Source organism: Haliotis cracherodii, unplaced genomic scaffold, assembly GCF_022045235.1.
Source record: "Haliotis cracherodii isolate W230 unplaced genomic scaffold, xgHalCrac1.p SCAF_2, whole genome shotgun sequence".
Classification (NCBI taxonomy): domain Eukaryota; kingdom Metazoa; phylum Mollusca; class Gastropoda; order Lepetellida; family Haliotidae; genus Haliotis; species Haliotis cracherodii.
This window is the reverse complement of record NW_027266275.1, coordinates 57,046,573-57,067,457: the sequence shown is the minus strand read 5'-3', so window position 1 is coordinate 57,067,457 and position 20,885 is coordinate 57,046,573. Positions and strand designations below refer to the sequence as shown.

General features: G+C 38.5%; 1 protein-coding gene across 1 annotated transcript in view; it reads right to left on the bottom strand.

Moving 5' to 3' along the window:
- The window catches only part of LOC139468275 (uncharacterized), a 235,319-nt gene that overhangs the window by 62,101 nt on the left and 152,333 nt on the right, over positions 1-20,885 (bottom strand). The window contains exons 30-38 of the mRNA XM_071250131.1: positions 19,972-20,127; positions 19,443-19,613; positions 18,799-18,885; positions 18,479-18,595; positions 15,200-15,332; positions 6,635-6,765; positions 5,551-5,763; positions 1,264-1,515; positions 753-835 (exon numbers count right to left, since the gene is read on the bottom strand). Coding sequence (XP_071106232.1) covers positions 753-835; positions 1,264-1,515; positions 5,551-5,763; positions 6,635-6,765; positions 15,200-15,332; positions 18,479-18,595; positions 18,799-18,885; positions 19,443-19,613; positions 19,972-20,127 — 1,343 coding nt within the window. The remainder of the gene's footprint in view (positions 1-752; positions 836-1,263; positions 1,516-5,550; positions 5,764-6,634; positions 6,766-15,199; positions 15,333-18,478; positions 18,596-18,798; positions 18,886-19,442; positions 19,614-19,971; positions 20,128-20,885) is intronic.

Sequence of the window (20,885 nt, the reverse complement as noted above, 5' to 3'; positions counted from 1 at the left end):
TCACTGAGTAAGGCGTAGTTCCCTGTACTTACAGTGTTTCTCATGTCACTGAGTAAGGCGTAGTTCCCTGTACTTACAGTGTTTCTCCTGTCACTGAGTAAGGCGTAGTTCCCTGTACTTACAGTGTTTCTCATGTCACTGAGTAAGGCGTAGTTCCCTGTACTTACAGTGTTTCTCATGTCACTGAGTAAGGCGTAGTTCCCTGTACTTACAGTGTTTCTCATGTCACTGAGTAAGGCGTAGTTCCCTGTACTTACAGTGTTTCTCATGTCACTGAGTAAGACGTAGTTCCCTGTACTTACAGTGTTTCTCATGTCACTGAGTAAGGCGTAGTTCCCTGTACTTACAGTGTTTCTCATGTCACTGAGTAAGGGGTAGTTTCCTGTACTTACAGTGTTTCTCATATCATTGAGTAAGACGTAGTTTCTTGTACTTACGGTGTTTCTCACATCATTGAGTAAGACGTAGTTCCCTGTACTTACAGTGTTTCTCATATCATTGAGTAAGACGTAGTTTCTTGTACTTACAGTGTTTCTCATGTCACTGAGTAAGGCGTAGTTTCTTGTACTTACAGTGTTTCTCATGTCACTGAGTTAGGCGTAGTTCCCTGTACTTACAGTGTTTCTCATATCATTGAGTAAGACGTAGTTTCTTGTACTTACAGTGTTTCTCATGTCACTGAGTAAGGCGTAGTTCCTTGTACTTACAGTGTTTCTCATGTCACTGAGTTAGGCGTAGTTCCCTGTACTTACAGTGTTTCTCATTTCACTGAGTAAGACGTAGTTCCCTGATGTGCGGTTGTCTGGGGTGTTGTACCACTCAGTGTAGAAATCATCTGCAGCAACAGAACAAAGAAGCCATGGAAGATACACACTTTATCTCTCATTAATTATCCACTCAAACTGAAATATTTTGGACGAGAGAACAAATGAAGTTACTGTCTTTTCTAAAAGCTTAAAGCATAACTAAGTAGGATGTATTAGGCTTACCATGCACTTCTAGGACCAACAATAAGGACCATCCAAACTGGTTTTCTTCATCAAGATGAAAATGACACATGATAAATTTTTATGTCCTTTTGCCCTTTTTTCCAATCAGGGCAGAACCCAAGTAATGAATGCCAGTCAAAGGAGAAGTCATAGGGTGTCCACAAAGTGAAATCAGGTCATGATTTGTATGGTCTGGACAAGATAACTTACATGCCAGAGTGATATTGCTAAATATTTGCAACAGAAAACATCAATTATTCCCTCAAATGCCTACCTTTGATATAGCTGCACTTCTTGACGTAGTAAGAAGCCCCTTGCTCAGGAACAAGAGGAAGAAGGTTGCCAGCTCTTGTTGAATGAAGCATGCACCTCTGATCAGCTCTGAAGTAGGAGAATGCTAGACAGGAAGATCCTTGACTGTTGCAGGTGTCCCTGCAGTCCATCAATGTCTTCCCTGTTTCATTCCTTGAGAATGTTGGTGTCTCTAACTTTTTGTTCAATGAAAGACTGTACTCACAGTATTCTCCTAAAAGGAAATAAAGTTACAAAACGTTGTACATTTTACAATAAGTAAATAGTCAAATGAAAAACATATTTGAATATTAATAAAGAACAGACACATAAACACACATTACATGAGTAAAATCACTGTGCCCAGAATTTTCATATCTGATTAGAAACAGATTTATATCCATCAACATAATCCTGATCGTTTTAAAGATTACTTTTTCACACAGTTCAACATGAAGTTAAGGTTTCTGATAACTATGAGGGCAGGCAGAAAAGTTCTAAGCCTAAGTGGGATATCTCAATCGGATTGAAACAAACATTTGCCACCAACAAGTACAATCATTAATGAATCATAGACATAAGAACTGTAACTGTAGTGTTATTATTGTCTTTGTACCAGACCATCTTGTGAACCTACCCATTGAAATTACCAGAAATGGACAAAACTGGCTATGGGGCAGTCATCAAGTACCTGCAACTGAAAAGGCTAACTCCAACACAGATACATGCTGACATGGTATCCATGGTATCCTTTAGGGGATGATGCCCCTTCCTTTTCCACTGTAAAGAAGTGGGCTGCGGAATTCAAGCGTGGCAGAGAGAGCCTTGACAATGACCCGCGTTCAGGAAGGCCTTCAACAGCAACCATTCCGGAAACATTACCCGGGGTGCATGACATGGTGATGGCTGATCGACGATTGACCACTCGACATATTGCCAGTGTTGTGGGCATCTCTCATGAGAGGGTTGAGCACATTATCACCAACGAGTTGGGAATGACAAAAGTTTCTGCAAGATGGGTGCCAAAGCTCTTGACAGCGGATCAGAAACGTGTCAGATTCCTGACGTCCCATGACAATTTATGCCGTTTTGAAGCAGATCCTGATGATTTTTTGGCCCTGGATTCATCACTTTCAACCAGAAACCAAAATAAAGTCTAAACAATGGAAGCATCCGGAACCACCAGCCCCCCAAAAAGCCAAGTTGGTTCCTCCTGCTGGAAAGGTAATGGCTTCAGTCTTTTGGGATTCCAAGGGTATTCTGCTGATTGACTATCTTGAAAAAGGCCGGACTATCAATGGAAGATATTATGCTGACCTACTAAGACAGTTGTGTGAAGCTATCAAAGCTAAGTGACGGGGAATGCTCACTAAAGGAGTCCTGTTCCACCAAGACAATGCTCCTGTTCACAAATCGGTGGTTGCCATGTCAGCGATCCATGATTGTGGCTTCAAACTTATTGATCATCCCCCTTATTCACCCGATTTGGCCCCGTAAGACTTCCACCTGTTTCCCCAAATGAATAAGGAACTAGTCGGTCGCCATTTTCTTAGTAATGATGACGTCATTTCGTCTGTGAATGACTTTTTTAGGGTGGCTGAAGAAAATTTCTTCTTGACCGGCATCCAGGCCTTGCAGCATCGCTGGCAAAAGTGTGTAAACCTGGAAGGGGACTATGTGGAGAAATAAATGAAAACCATCGACTTGGTACGGGTCTTTCACAGTTAGGCTTAGAACTTTTCAGCCAGCCCTCGTATCATGTACAGATGTGTAACCATAGGTTAACAATTGAAAAAAAACCTAATTAGTTAGGCTACACCCCCCAAAAACTCCAAATATGGCACTGACTGAAACAACTATTTTGACAGCAATGATTTATTTTCATACCCTGTATTGTTGTATCTTGCAGGGCTCAAAGTTCACTTTTTGACTTACATGTTGATAACTAAGTAAATATTTTTAATCAGTCGCCAAAATGAAATGCAACTGTAATAATGTTAAATGTTTGAGCATGAATATATTAGCTGGCTCTCAAATAGATGTTTGTTTTGAGAACTGTCAAACATAATATGATGAAATGATCAAGGATAGTCACTTTAAAAATATACTTTACTTCAATCTCAATTTTGTACACAATAATGTATGTCTGATGTCTTGAAAGATTGAAAAAATCAAAATGTCAGTGAAATTGACTTTATTCACTTGTCACTGATTTATGTAAATTGAAAGTTCCCAGAGACTCTTGTGTGAAAGATGAAGCCAATATTTATCAAGGAAAATATCTGCTTGTAAAACATCTTTGCTATCATTTGAAAGGTCAATCCTACTGTTCATACATATGAAAGCTATGTTTATTACATTATTTAAATAATGCATTTACAACTTAATTAAGTTTGTTGTCAATATAGATGTAAGCTCACACATTCATAACGTCCAGATTATGGGCCAAGGAAATGAAAAATTGATGATTTGAAGCAAATATAAGATGTCATAAAATCCACTTACATATTTCTTTTTTTATTTGCATTGTTTACGTAATCAGAAAATTATTTTAGAAAGAATTAAAAATAATATGGCTTCACTCCTTTCCCCATAACAGCCGCTGTCTGCTAAGTCACATGAAGAAATTAATACCTATGTTTTCGGAGCTTCGTAAGAATAACATGTACGTTCTTTTTTTATCTACATGACAGTAACCTCTCATGAAGTCTTTTTGTTGCTGTAACATACGAATTAAATGGAAAAAATTGGTTTCTAATGACGCTTTCTTGCTGAAATTTGCAACAAGGTTCGTGATTGGTCAAATTTGAGCATTTGACCTGGGGCAGCCAATCAAATTACAGCAATGGAACTGTCCTTGTGTATGATGAATTTCAGATTTTGACGAAATTTTGTTTTGTTAAATCGTGTTATTCTGAACGTTTTAAGTGATCTATATTAAAAAAAATGAAACTTCATGGACGTATCGCGCTAGGTCACGAGCTGTGATAAAGATTTTTCATGCATATATTTTGGCATAAACATCCGAGCCGAGAAATCAAGGCGACAAAAGCCGAGATGTCATTTGACTTACATTACATGCAACCGCACGAAAAGATGGAAATAATAACTTAGCTGTAAGTTTGAGAACTGTTAGATATATTTTTGTTGATTTTTTTATATTACTTTGTATGGTATGTTAAAAGATTTAAATGTATTTATTTTGCTCTTTGACATGTCCGATGTTACTGGTTACTGGAAGTGTGTGTCCAAGAATTTTATTTTCAATAACATTGTGGGAAATAATGACTCTTTTTATTAATTTAGCCATAAAAATGTTAAAATGAAATGGAATATGCATTTCATACATTGTGAAATGCGAGAGATTTAAAATGAATGATATGACAGGTAGGTTAATAAAATATTATGCTATTTTGACGTGATTACGTCTTGGTCGGTCTACTGTCCTGCGGTGTCTGGGGACTCTAGGCTTCTTGGCTGGTGTACCGGCCTACGGTGTTGAAAGAGTTAAATTCCTGATTTTTCCATACTCGCCAAGATATAAGTTTTTAAAAATGATTTGTTGCATTTCTCAAACTTCACTCGCAAATGCGACCAAATCACTCACAACTTCGAGCCCTGTCTTGTCACCTTAGTTTCTTTCAAAAAAGGTATTACAACAGTTTATTAAATGTGAGAAATTGTAGAACTATATTTTCAATATTGGATCACATAATTCTGCGTTGGATTGCAATGTCTGTCATGATGACACAACTAAGACCAGAAAGTATACCTGTTGTCAGCATGGGCCCTCGACTAAAGAACACAAGAGTCATCAAAAGATGACAAATCCCCCGGCCCCCATAAATAAAGAACAAATCATCTGACTGTTTATTTAAGTCCAACTTGATGAGAGAATTTCTATCAAATCTGTCTATCTGTATACAAGAGTAGTTATTGAACTACAAAAATACATACCAAGGAACTGGGATTAAAACACTGTATTTCTATACCAAAATCAAACCTATTGCCGTGGAAACAGAAAAAATATGAATTCAAAACATACCTAACTATCTAACCACTAACATGTATGCAGAGGTAACATTGTGCATATAGGTATGATAACATATACAACACAGCCAACTGATGACAGATACACATCATCATTGAATAAGAAGTTGTTTTCACAAACTTGCTGGTGTTGATACTTAATACAGGCATAATCATTCTTGCTAGTGATGGGCTTTGCTAGATAACCACATATACAATGCTGTGAGGCAGTAATTCTTACCATAAGAAGCTTCTGGATTGCAGATACATCGGTATGTGTTCTCCACATGGTCCTCTATACACTGGCCACGATTTCCGCATGTAACACCAGCACATTTGTTTCGTCGTGTTTCACACCGGGGACCAACAAACCCAAGGGGGCATTCACAGGTGTAGTTGTTCACTTTATCAATGCACCTCCCACCATATAAACAGGGGTTGTCTTTGCAGTCATCTGTTGGCATTAGGTGAGCAATGTTTATAGTTGACATAAGACGGTGTTACATCCGATTGAACATATAACAAATGCAACAAATGTTGTATTTGGAATTCAGCTTTCTTTGTGCTTGTGATTAGATGCCTCACTCTGAGAGTGTGGGGTCAAGTGCCAGATGGGATTCAACTAAAACATGTACTAGAATTTGAACTTTACTAAGAAAGTGTAATCCCAAATTTAACATTTGCAGTAAAAGTATAATACCTAATGTAATCCAAAAAGGCATTTTCAATCAAACATAGCATTTAAAAATGTTATCAATTATACACTAAGGTGGGTTCACCCATAAACAAAGAAATATATCTACGGGTAGGTCCAGCCTAAATATCAAAAGTAAACACGTATAAATACAAATCAAACTAGATCAAATGAAGATAGTTCAATCCCAGTTTTGTCATGCTTCTTGCTAGTCTTTGAAAGGCATTTGAAGTGATACACATAGGGAAGAGAGTTTATGGATGTCAACTTCTTTATTATGAGGAACACTTGGATGTTACTGCATCATCTCCAGGTTTTTGTTGAATCAAGTCTTTGATAGGCATTTAGAAGTGAAACACATAAGGAAGAGAATTTATAGATGTCAACTTCTTTATTATGAGGAACACTTGGATGTTATGTACTGCATCATCTCCATGTTGTTGTTGAATCAAGTCTTTGAAAGGCATTTAGAAGTGATACACATAAGGAAGAGAGTTTATGGATGTCAACTTCTTGTTGTCACATTAACATCGTATCTAATATACAATTACCACTTGAAATGGGATACTATAACCTTTTTCAAATTAATAAATCAGGAGGATTATTGCTGTTTTTAGACACTGATACATACCAATGTTAGTCTCGCAATTTTTCCCAGTAAAGCCAGCTACACAAGTGCACTCTCTACGGAATGAGCCGATGGGATTACACATACCATTACCACATGGCAGAGAATCACACATAGGTTGAGGGCTGGTGCATCTGGAACAGACAAGTTGAAAATCTTAGAAAACGACAAACATGAATATTTCAGCAAGGTTTTCAATTAAATTGAATAATTTCTTTCTCTCTATATTCAGATCTGCTTTCAGTGATGAGGATGTTAACTTTGTGGCATATTTGTCTGAGGGAAGAAACTATTCATTCTCCTAATGAAATTCTATGACAATACGCCAAATCAGTATTATGATACAAAGAATGGAAAATAAATAAAGTATCCTACCACTAAAAGAGAGAATCTTTGGTTAGTTAAGAAATATATGAAACAAGGAAAGCTGATGCTATCTTAGAGAGCCAAAAACACATTTACACAGAGAACACCAGCTTGGAAAAACATAACTGTGTTGATTTCAAAATGATTTTAATTATAAAATGTATACATGTATATATAATGTGTGAACAGACAGATAATCTCTTACTATACCATATAAAACTTTACCTTGGCAAGACCCTAAAACTGTAAAACAATGCATCTATATGCAATGATTGGATTTAATCATTGTTATACCTCAGGTGTTTCATTATTTGGATTATCAGAAAGTGCAAAATTCCATCCCAAAATAATTTCATAATCATCTGTGATTGTTTTTGCAATAACAAACAAAAATAGTACAATGCATGAGTTTTCTGTGTGATGATATGAAATAGCAAATCTACTTCGTGTTTGGGTATAAACAGAATTCACATGTCAAAGACCTTACTTTCTAACTGTGCAGAAGGCATGGTTACAAAGACTTCAGTAAGACTTGGCTTAATTTGTTGGCTACAACTTGCATGCTCTACAGAGATGTACTGCATGTTTATATGCATGAATGAAAAACAAGGTTTTGATGAATAGCTGGCATATTCTACTGTCACTACAGTGTGCAGCAATGACTGTTACACCAAAACTCCAGTCAGTCTGATTTTCAGTAGCATGACCTGTGTCATGTTTATGCCAAGCTGTTTTATTATTATGTGTTGATTTAATTATTTGGAGTTATCGAACAAAAGTTATCATTGTTAATAATTATGAGAATACTATCTCTTTTACATATCTGCCATAAATCTTGTATTTTGGCTTCAATCACACTAACTAAAATTTTCAGATTTTCAACAGACGTCCTCTTTACTGTCAATTACACACAATTAGTTGCCGCCAAGTTGTCTTGTAACTACCACGCCATGACGTCACAATGGCGGCCATATCACTTTTTCCCCTCATCTCCTACTAAAGAATGATGAATTGGGGAGGTTGGAGGGAGTAATTCGTATGTAATAGAGGTAGTATTCTTAGAATTATGAACAATGATAACTATTGTTCGATAATTCTTACGAAACTTCTATCTAAATTACATATCTGCCAGAATATACAAGAGGAACCCCAGTGGGATCTGCCATCTGGAAACCATATTGTACCGATTCTCATGCTACTGAGATAATTTCCTCCGAAATTCCCTTGAGGACTTGACAATCAGAAAACTATGTCAATAATCCATCAAATATGTGATATTATCACTAGATTTACCATTATATTTGCTGATTTTGACCATAACAAACCTGGATTAACGAGTACGTCACTTCCGGTTTTGACATCACTTCCGATTATGACATCACTTCCGGTTTGTCCTTCCCCCTTTTTGGTGGTAATGACATCTCTTTAGGTCTATTTCTACCCCATAGATGTCATTTCCTGGTTAGAAGGGCTTTGTTCAGCCATTTCCAGCTGTCGTAGCAGATCTCGATAAAGTGATAACTGTATGGGTTCCTCCATTAGCAGCTTTAGTTAAGGGGAAGCATACCCTGCTGGGCCATATTGGGGCTATCAGTATTATTACGCAATCCGTTTCCTCCACACTGTGGATGACTTTGTCGAGGAGAGACAATGGTGGGAATACATAGCAGAATAGATTCGTCCATCGAAAGAGCGTTAGGAACTGGACTGAAATATACCGAAAGTTGGTTGTTCTGACGGGTGGCGAATAGATCTATGTCGTGGTATGTCCCATATCTTGGTTATCCAGATGAAGATCTGTGGATGTAATGTCCATTCTGTTGCCACTATTCTCCCCCGACGTGAGAGGCTGTTGGCCAGTATGTTCAGTTTCCCGGGTATATGTCTCTCTTCCATCTGACAGTTGAAGGAGTCTGCCAAGGCAAACAATCTTGTAGTCTCCGTCATCAGCGAGTTGGATCTGTTGTCTCCCTGCTTCTGAATATATGCCACTATTGTGCTGTTGTCCGTGACTAAGAGAACTGATGATAGGTAAAGCTGTGTTCTCCATTCCAGGATGGCATAATATATGGCCTTCATTTGCCTGCAGTTGATATGAAGGATCTTCTCTTCTGTGCTCCACGATCCCTGTACTGTGAGATCGTCCATATGAGCACCCCAACCCGAATCTGACGCGTCTGTGAATAGATGATGTTCTGGCATCGGATAAGTCATCGGGATGCCACTCATCACATGTTCTCTAATATTCCAACAATGGAGGTCTTGTAGCAAAGTGGGAGGTAACTGAGACTGGAATTCTAGGCCCTTCGATCGTACAGAGTTGACCCATGTCTGTAGAGGACGTAGCCTCAGCCTTCCTCTGAAGGTCATATCATGTAGAGATGTCAAGTTTCCTAGCAGAGACATCCACCACCTCAGTGACTTGCTGGGTTCACTTGTGCTTGATTGGATCATTTTTATAGTCGAATCGATCCTCTAGTGGAGATAGATATCACCTTTCTAGGTGGAATCTTGCTACGATGTATATAATATCTTGGACCAGAGCGATCTCTGACTTGGCTGGGTTGACTAGAAAACCTAGTTAGATGGATCAAGAATATCATGTTCTGATGTAGCTGATCTTTCCCTTGGTCTGCTGATTATAACCAGCTGGCGATGGGCGAACTTGATGACTGGCGCTGTAATCCTGGTGAATAGCCAAGGTGCTATTGCTATCTCGAATGGTACGACTTGGAATGAATTTATATACACAAAGAAAAAAGTTAAGCACACCCTAATATATCTCATTTTTGTTTGGTCCAATATTTGTAACAGATACAATTACGATATCATGAAAGATATAATTACGGGAAGAATAGCTTTCTCGAGATGATGTAATCAGTCATGCGCGATGAAAGCTCACGTGCCATGCATGGTATGCCCATCGTTGGCATGCAGTCGTGATTTACATGAGGGCCAATGCAAAAATGACTCTACCCTGGCCAGCAATGAGCCCAGATTTGAAACCACTTGAACATGTTTGGGATATTCTGGGGTGGCACATACAGGCACAAGATCCTCCTGTACAAGATTTACGCCAATTGGAAGCAGCATTGCATCAGGAGTGGTTCATCAGTCATCAACAGATCCAACGTCTGACTGGAGGCATGAGACGCAGGGTGGAATGCGTCATCGAGGCATGTGGCGGTTATACACGCTACTGATCTGTTTCATGTGTCATGTCAAGTAGAGACTTTAAGGAACATTTTCACATGTAACATCAAATGTAACTTGTTTACTTAATCCTGCAGCTCCATACTTTATTGAGGTATTGTCTAAGGTCAAAAACAGTTACCATGATGTTTTTGTTAGTAAATTTCAATCACAGCTCACCAATATCTTCTTTTATTTGTTATCAAATGTTTGTTCTATCCGATGACAGTGGTATCACCCAGCTCCTGTGGTCAGTCAACCCATGCCATGATTTTGGCCATGTGTCATGGTTCAGAAATAGGGGTGTGCTTTACTTTTTTCTTTGTGTATATGTGCAACCGATGCTAAACCCTTGAAACATGATGCTTATAATGTAATTTTCATGTAGGGATTGCGCACTAATTTGTAGAAATCATCATCCAAGTGTTGGAACTCCGGAATTGTAGCATCGTGCGTCTTGTATAACTTCCGTTTCATAGGTGGAAGAGGAAGACGTTCATCGCGCTTGAGTCTATGGATGTTATCCGTCGCTTGGTCTATGACCTTGTCTGTATAGCTCGGCCAAGGTAACGTCTGATGAATATGCTGAGATGGAGCAGGCGCATGACATTCCCCATATTCCGGCATCTGGGGTGGTGAATCCTCTGACACATGCAGCCAAAGCGAAGGCATAAGGTGGTAAAGCTCTTCAATCAGTTCTACAAAAGTGTAGCCTTTGCTTTTACCAAGTAGGGCTTGTCAACCTCCGGTGACCATGACTCCGGTTTAAAAAGTCTCCGCGTGGCTTGTAGCCCCTGGGTTATGGTAGCCATGACATGGCTGTCCTCACTGGCTGGCTGGGTAATCCGTGAACCGTAATCTGTGCAGCTGGCTTGAGTCCCGTTGGAAGGTCAAACGGTAAGCTGTGCTGGGTAGGCTGGGTAGCCTTGGGTGGCTGGCCCAAGGAGTCCGCGCGGCGGCCTGTATGGTTTCTTCACGGATGGCTGGCTGGAATGCTTACCCGTCGGCTGGACTGCCGTGGGCAGCAGGCCTTATGGCGTCTGGCTGGTATGGCTGGTTGCAGTGGATGGCCTGTCCCTGGATACCATGTGGCTCCCATATGCTATTGTTCTCTGGTCTAGTGGTGACTTGTCCATGGGTTGGTAACCGGGAACCCATGGCCTGGCTGTGGTACATGGGCTGGCCGTGCTGCTCAGTTTGAAGATCATGTGTAGGCTGGCCCCCGGCCGTGGATGAGGATCTGGTAGTCTTAGCCAGAGCTACTGTCGTGATCTTAGCGTCCATATCTGACAGCTCAGTATCAAGCATTTCTTTCATCATCTCCTGCGGTTCTCTCAGAAGTTGATGGGTGAGGCTAAGGGGGAGCAGGAGATGATGGGGTCGCTGGAGAGGGAGACGCTGGAGTAAAAACTGATTTCTCAGTGATGATTTTATCTACCTTCTTCTTCGCTGCCTCCCTCCTATGGTCTTAGTTGTGACCTGTAACATCTTGGAGAATATCACTTCAGATGTGTGGGTGCATTATTCACATTTCTTCTCCAATGTGCAGGTCTTCCCTCTGCACTTCATGCAGTTTACATGAGAATCTCCTGTGATCATAAATCGACCACACTTCTTACACCTGGGGGGTGATTGGAGACTGCATGGCAACCTCACACCCAACACCAGCTATACTCATGTGCATGTAGTCTCTTCCAGCAGCACTATTACTTTAATATATTATTTATCTATATATATGTCTGTTGTTATAGCAATCGTATTAGAATTATCTGCTATATTGTCTCAACCTACTATAGTAGGTGTTGACTCTGGAACACACAGGAAAAAAGTGATATGTGACGTCACGCGTGGGTAGTTACGAGACTACTTGACGGCAACTAATTGTGTGTAATTGAGAGTGAAGAGGACATCTGTTAAAAATCTGAAAATTTTAGTTAGTGTGACTGAAGCCAAAATACTGTTTTTATGGCAGATATGTAATAGAGGTTGACGTTTCGTTAGAATTATGTAATTTTGTTATGGTAGAAGTTTGCTGCAAATGAAGTTGTAACATGACTACAGATTACTTCAAGCATAAGAACATTAATGATGTCCATATTTAGCAAGTGATAAATTAATCATACAGGTGCAATGTCTTAAGTAGTAATGTTAGCTTTACATACATAACAAATGTACTAGAACAAAGATAACAAAGAGCATCCTTCCAAACCACTGTCAAATGTTTTCATGAAAGCAGTATATATATCATTGTGTTGGTTAATGAGAAATTGAGTGCTTTATCCAACAATATATTGTATTCTTTTTATTCACTGTATGAGATAGAGGTACACAGAGAATATTACACTCATTCTCGTTAGATACCATTTTTACGAAACGAGTGGACATTATATGGTATCTGACCCAGCTTCGTTCACAAGTTTCGTAAAAATGGTATCTAACGAAAATGAGTGTGGTATTTTATTTATTACTTAGCTTCGAACAATAGAAGGGCAAGGTCACCACGGGAATAAGATAAGACAACCGTGATCTACTGACAGTGTTTTACGCTAGAGATAGGGAATGTTATTGTTCACATTTGGGATATTTTGGGTCACATTATCAGAAGTCAGGCACACTTCTACAGAGTTTTCAAATGATATGTATCGGAAATGTTCACTTTGAGTGATCTGACGTGCAGTCGTGAACAAACACCTCCTGAAACAGTGCCACAAAATATGCTTGGAAGGGGACACTGATGGCACAACCAGATCATCCAAAGTAAGTCTAGATATCTGTCCAGATAGTTTAAACTGACTTCATTTCACCACGCTTAATCTTTTACGTTAAATCAAATTGAAAGTCGTGAAAGTGGTCGGGTGCGTTACGCTCATTGGGACCCTCGCTCAATCGGTAGACATTACATATGGATATGGCTCGATTAAATAATGTCTGCAATAGCTCTATGCATAACTAATATAGATTGCAGAGCGGATTTAATGTGTGTTACGATCTTGTTTGGTTTAATAAAGTGTGTGTAAATGTCTCTTGTTTTTGTGAGATTCCTTCAGTTCTGCCTTGTAGATGAAAAAGCGAACGATGTCTCGCAATTTTTTATGAATGAAAAAAGTTGTTCCAGTGTGACAGAGGTCACGGTTATCCAATCAAAACAAATAGTACTAGGCCTTGTACGACACACGTGTGATGTACTGATTTAGCCCTTTCGCCCCGACTGCCCGATTTATCGGGCAGCATAAACCGTGTCCCAGTACCCGGCTGCCCGAAAAATCGGGCGAGAACTGTCCAAGCCCCACACACGGCTGCCCGATAAATCGGGCGGCGCGAGCGTGTTTACAAAATCGCTCTTTCTACTTCCTTTCTCGTGTGTAATCTCGTTCTAAATATGGAAACGAGATCTACACGTGATTGACACGTCATTCTATGGAATTTCCCCGTCTTTTTGGCGCGAAAATCGCGTATGTCACCTGTTTTCGCGACAGGTATTTTTCTCGCTTGAATCGTAAATCAAGCGTAATGGCGGCCAACTACGATTCGGATAGCGATCAGATGATTAACAACGACTCTATCGGGAATAATAATGTGTTTGAATTGAATAAATTAAGCGAAGGGGAGAGGGAATTTCGCGAATATTTTGGTGAAGATTTTGACGGTTTCGACGAGGTGTCCCCCCCGCCAACTTTCAAGAATGGGAGTGGCAGAGGGACCACAACAGTGGAGACATGAGGGATTTTGAAGAGGCGACCGGACTCAAGAATATATATATTGACACGGTGAGTGAATAGTCATGCTATTGATTTTTTCCAACTGTTTTACAATGATTCTGTGTTTGAACAGATTATCAGTGCGACGAATGAGAATGCAGCCTACACGTGAACGAGCGATCACAACAACAACAAAGGTGAGTGGCATGACGTATTTGTTTCTTTTTTTTAAAAATTATTTTTCTGATCGCAATCCGAATTGTAGTTTGCCGGTTTGTCGTATGTCCTTATATTTCGCTCAATTTGAATAAAATCTATTTCTATAATCATGTTTGTTCTCTTGTTTTTTTACATCTTAATTTAAATTTTAGTAACTGTATAAATTATTTATTTATTAATTGATTTAATAAAGTACTGATTTAATTTATTATGCAGTTGTAAATAGCAGTGTATTGTAAATATGTTATCACAACTTTTATATTTGCAGAACTTGAATTTACGATCTTTCTGTCCTTTTACAATCTTTCCCTCTTCAGATCAATCTGTGATATCTTCCCTGTGATGTCATTCTTATAGTACCTGTGGTTCAATGTTCAGGTAATGTGATAAATTACTTCTTAAAAACTTAAATACTTAATTTTTGTTTCAAATCCTGAAAAAGAACAAAATAAATCAAATATTTGTTTTTACCTGTGTTAACGAGTTTACCTGCGTTAACAAGTTTACCTAAGAGGCTGTAGGTGTATCATAAGTAATATGTGACATCAGTATAGAAAACAAAGTCAGTACCAAGAGTTGTAAACTTGTTTATTTGTTTACAGATGTGCATGAAGAGAATTTACCTGTAACACCTGCGATTACCTGTGCCGTCCAAGATGACAAGACCACTGTGTTATGTTTACCTTGTATCTGTGATTTATTTTTGTGATTTTTAATACAATTTGAGCCAAAATTCATTGTCTGTTTTCATTTTTTCAGTGTTTTCAAGTTTTATTTCACTTGTAAACACCTGTAATTAGATAATGACAAAGGTTAGAGACAATAACAACAAAGAATATTAAAGTATACTTAATCCTCTTTACAATGGTATATGATAAATGTATATTAAAAGCAAGTTTCTGGTAGAAAAAGTGCATCAAAAATGATGGTGTGATTTTCCAATAATACTGCCAGGGAGGCCAGTGTACAGGGCTTGGCAGTGTCAGGGACTGCAGGGTTTCAAGGGACATAACTCTGGGGCAGCCAGTGATGAAAGAGTTAGTATCTTACCATCTGTATCTTCACCACGTGGGTAATACTATTCACTACTTACAATGTTCCTGTGAATCCATCCTTGCAGAGACATTTGAAAGTGTTGATTTGGTCTTGACACATGCCTCCATTATGACACAATGTGCTTGAAGTACAGTCATTAACATCAGTCTCACATCTCGGACCACTGGTGCCTAAACACACAAAGACAGAGCAACAGTCTTTAATATTATCTTCAAAGACAACTGGCAATATATAAACACAGAATTATTGTCTACAGAACAGTCCTTAAAGGGACACTGGTTGTTGCCTTTGTTATTGTTTTTCCCTTTGAGTACCCAGATAATATCCCAGAAACCTCGACTAGTTCAAGACCTGCTGTGCGCCAACTGTAAACGCATTTGAAATACAGTTTTGTCTTGGAAATTATGAGGAAATGTAGGTATCTTGGGGCTAGCATCGGTAATGGTGACAAAGTTTTGATGAGTCACTTGAATGGTATTGTGCAATTTTCGTTTACACGATTTTGACTTGACAAACTGAATATTTCACCTGAGCATTGCTTATTTTAATGTGTGTATATGTTATAGTCAATGTGTAAAATGACTAAAATTTTCACAGAGGCAATTTATTAAATGCCTAAATATTGCATTACCTTACAAATTGACTGAAAAATCTGTCCATTATTTTATTATGACTATGACTTTTGTTTAATTCATCACCCAGTGACTGAAAATGATAGGATAAAAAGAAAACGAAAGACAAAGTGCATTTCTACATTTTTTGGCTTCTAATCCAGGCATATTAAGTCATTCTTTTTGTTATCAGCCCTTTTGAACGTCTTAACAATTTTAAGTCAATCTGTAAATAAATGGATAATTGTTTCAGTCATTTGTAAAATGATTGACATATTTAGACATTTTATAAACTGCCGGAGTGAATCCCATTTTATACACTGACTGTAACATATACCTCCTTAAAAATTAAATGGTTTGAGAAAACAACGACTTAGTGTTGTCTGTCTCTCCATTCTCACTTCCTAACGATGTGGAGGAACAAGAATGATTCTGTTCAATGCTGCAGCAAATAAATGAAAACTAAATGCTAATATCCTAATTATAATTGACCAATTATTATATGTTATATGTATAAAATAAAGGAATTAATTGGTTCGAGGAATGCACTGTGAGTAATCACATAAAGTAACAATATCCCCATCTTCCCAAGCAAGAGGGTTAGATGACTTTAAAAGTCCAGTTTCCACCCTTGCCGAACTAAGCTGGTATTATGGAGTTACATTTTGGCTGGACTAACGAGTCCAATCAAATTGTGTAACGAAATCGAAATCTGGTTCATAAACTGTCATGCAGGTTTCGATCAATTGCAGGATTTGCAAAGCATGTGCACTGCCAACACGTTGTCAACAGATATTTTCCTAATCTTTTCATGTTTTTAAATCAAGGTGTACACATGATTTGTGGCCCTTCGTGATGTAAGACCCGTTTTATCACAGTATAGATCTTGATTATCGATCAGATCATCTTGACCGGACACTGCCATTTCGTTTGAAGCAAATGCAAGTAACAAGAGAGGTTGAATCTGATCGGTCCATAGGAGATGCATGGAAGGGACATATCTCGTCATAACCACTGGTTGTGCTACAATCGAGCCTAGGAATTCTAGCCTAGTTCGGCAAGGGTGGAAACTGGACTTTTGTAGTCAGTTAACTCTCTTGCCTGCTGAAGATACAATATCCCAGACGTCTGCGTCCGTACAAAGAAACTTGGGCGATGTCTTTGTAATGTATATTATAATTCTTGTTTGTTTCTCAATTAATCACGCAAGTTTGTTTCAGGTGTTTCAGGTGTTGGCCAGCTGAGATAGTACATGTGACAACTCATGATGTCCACAGCTCTTTTAAAACAATCCATTGAGGTAGACAACAATGAGCAATCAATCAACGTATTATCAGCAAATCCTTTGAACAAAGTATGTTGTTTTTACATAGGCACTTCACTCCCAGATATGCGTGTATCCTGTCTGCTTTATTAAACCTATATAAATATACACTTACTTTTGACAAATCCACAGTGATTAATCAATCAACATATTTTCAGTTAATCGTCATCTTCCCGATGCAAGGAAGTTAATTGACTGTAAAAGTCCAGTTTCCACCCTTGCCGAAATAGCTGGAATTTCTGGGATCGATCCTAGCACCACCAGTGGCAATTACGAGTTATGTCCCTTCTATGTGCCTCCTACTAGTAGACCAATCAGATTCCACCTCACATCATTTGCATTTGCTTAAAACAAACAGTCAAGACAATCTGATCGATATCGGCTAATCAAACTCTATGCATAGGACTATGGGACTATAGGGGAAACTGGACTTTTATAGTCAGTTAACCCCTTGCCTTGGATAGATGGGTAATCCAATGATGGATGTTTTTCTTAAAATTCAACTGATCATTCCACTATTGCTGTGCTGCCACGTTATTATTACATAACATACATTTCACCCCACTTCAAACCTGGATTTAGTTTCAATAATTACCCCAGACAAAAGAAATGACAAATGGGAACCTTTGTCACGTATTCTGAGTGGTGCTACCACTAATCATACCCGTAATAAATTCAATAACTGAGCATCAAGTGAATGCCAACAAATACACAGGTGTAGGGTTATACCAGGAAACATGGATGACAGCAGCATGAGCAAGGGAGTAGCAATCGCATTAACCACGCAATCCACATCCGCAATTGCTTTCACTGCAGGGATATTTGTTTTTTTTGTTTTTTATTAAACTACAACCATCAAGGTTATTTCCAAAATTAACAATGACATCCAATGAACTTCGACCGTTCTTTTTGTCTGTTTAGGCTGAAGAACTTAATTGATTATATGCACCCTTTGTTATATAGAAATCTTCACAGATCATGGATAACCAATCAGAGTTCAGAAATGCATATAGATATTTCCTCAAAGTTTATTTACGCTGTCCTTTAGAAGGTAGCCTAGTCTCTTGACACGCCCAGTTGCGTTAGCAAGCAAATCGACTCACAGCAGCAAGTGAGACCTAGCGGGCAGTGTTATACAGCTGGGAAGAAGCCATTTGTGCCCATGAAATACTGTCCTCTCAAATCACTAGTGCCTCAGCACAGAAACATGTCTACAGGAGAACAGTCATACTATTGTCTTCTCAGACCACTAGAGTGTAGTCTATATATTTAGTAAATTGTAGTTTCCCTAACCGCCAGTATACAGTGGATTCTTTATCATAAAGAAGAAAGGGAATTCTGGAATTTGGAGCTGTTTCCTCAAACTGTCTTAGAGTCTTACCTGCTGGGCAGCTGCAGGAATATGTTGTCACATTGAGGATGTTGCACGTCCCGCCATTGTAACATGGACTAGAGGCACAAGGGTTGTCTCCAATCTCACACCACTGTCCTGAATACCCTGCTCAACAGAAGGATTCTGTATAGAAACCTATACCCTAGCATGATACAAAAATAAAATATATATCGTATCATAAGATGAGATCAGATATTACTTCTTTCAACTAAAAGAAATCTTTTAGATGTAATGCTTTACTTTTGACATGACCTACAACAGGCAAGATCAGTCAGATCATAAGGACTGGCAGATGCATTCACTCTCACCTTTTGGACAAGAGCAGGAGGGACTGTGTCGGATAATATTACATGCTGCTCTATTCTGACAGTAGTTGTTGCACACTGGAGACAGAGCTGTATATAGGAGACAAAGAATCTGGTATGAATACTGCCATTATCTTGCAATATATTGTGATATGCAGTGGATACATTTCTGTATGTTGATATTTACTGGAAATCTGATGATGAATATGTGCATGGGACATTACTGAGTGAGTGAGTATGGTTTTACGCAGCTTTTAGCAATATTTCAGCAATATAACGGTGGGGAACACCAGAAATGGGCTTCACACATTGTACCCATGTTGGGAATCGAACCCGGGTCTTGGGCGTGACGAGCAAACGCTTTAACCCTTACGCTACCCGACCGCCCACATTACTGATAATCTGACAAAAGGTGTGGCTGCACTGTTTTTTTCACTGATTTCCCCATACATACTTAGTACTGCTTTGTATATAAAGCTTCAAATAATTTTTCAGATATGTGTGTTACATAGTCGTAATAACCTAAATCAACCAATTCAGAAAGATAATATCGACAGATATGTTATTGGACAACATGTACTACAATTAGCCAGTGCATAGATTTATTGTTACATCCCCAGGTAAAAGTCTTGTTTATGAATACCTACCTACGCTTGTGCAGTTCGACTGCACTGTTGACCCTGGCCCAGCCGTTACTTCACTGGTTGAGCATGCCTTGCAAGTCTTTTGTCCAACTTGGTCCTGGTAAAAGTTTTTAGGACACGGTATGCATTCAGCATGACCATCAATAGCATTGTAGGTTCCTGCTCCACACTGGGCTAGAAAGAGGATAAAAATCGTATATACAAATATTGAAAACAAGGATAATTTTTAATCCCTATTATGCGGACTAAATTGGAAGTGGTGGCCCTGTTGTCTAAGGTTCTATTGTTCTTTGGGCAGATTGTTTCCAGAATTCTATGACGGGATTCAAATCCCAAGTATGCCCTTAATATGACACTTGGTATGTCAGCATCTTACCCATGCATATTGGTTATATCAAAGTGGTAACAGCTGAGGCCTGCATTACTGAGACTTTCTTGCCACTTTGAATTTACTTACCGTGATGTAACGGAAATAATGTGGAAACTCACTCACTTACTCAAATTACCATTCCCCCTCTATATATAAACTCACCCTTGCACTGACTAGCTTCGGTAGCAGCATAGACACGGGTGATCTCATTGGCGCCACATGAACGACAGTGGGTGCTGTTAACCCAAATTGTATTCAAGGGACACACTTTGCATGGCGGGAGACTTGTGGGAGAGAATGTGCCAGAACCACACATAGCTGAAATTGTAAGTAAACAATCATGACTAAAAATATGAGTACACATTAGTCAAAATATGGACTACATATAGTACATATATAATATGTGTGTTATAAATATATAATAAAGTGTGTAATAAATAATAATAATTTATAATAAAGTGTTGGACAATGTTATTAACCGACTCAAAGATTTACCCTTCACTGTAAACCCTCAAAGAGGTAAATCAAACATATAAAAAAATGAACGAGAAGCTCTAAACAGATTATCAAAAAACGAGTCAATTGTTATTAAAGAAGCTGATAAGGGAGGTGCTATAATAAGAATGGACAGTCATTATTACAAAGAACTCTCATTGGATATGTTAAAAGATGAATCTTGTTACAGAAAACTTTCAGACAGTTCAGAAAAATCTGTTTTACTTAATCTTAAAAGATTAGTATATTCACATTCTCAATGCCTTACTAAAAACGAAGAGGATTATTTAATTAATTTTGAATTGAAAGAAAGTAATTTTTATGGCCTCTGTGAAGTTCATAAGAGCGCACAGATGAAAGAAAAATGTCGAACTTTGAATTCTGCTTATGTCAAAATCGCCCCCGTAAATGATTTAAAATTACGGCCAATAATTGCGGGACCTAAATGTCCCAAACACAGAATCAGTGACTTTATGGATAAAGTGTTGAAACCAATAACTAAACATGTCAAGAGCTACATAAAAGATACCACTGATTTTCTGAACCATCTTCCCACCTCATTCAAAAATGGTACAAAGTTG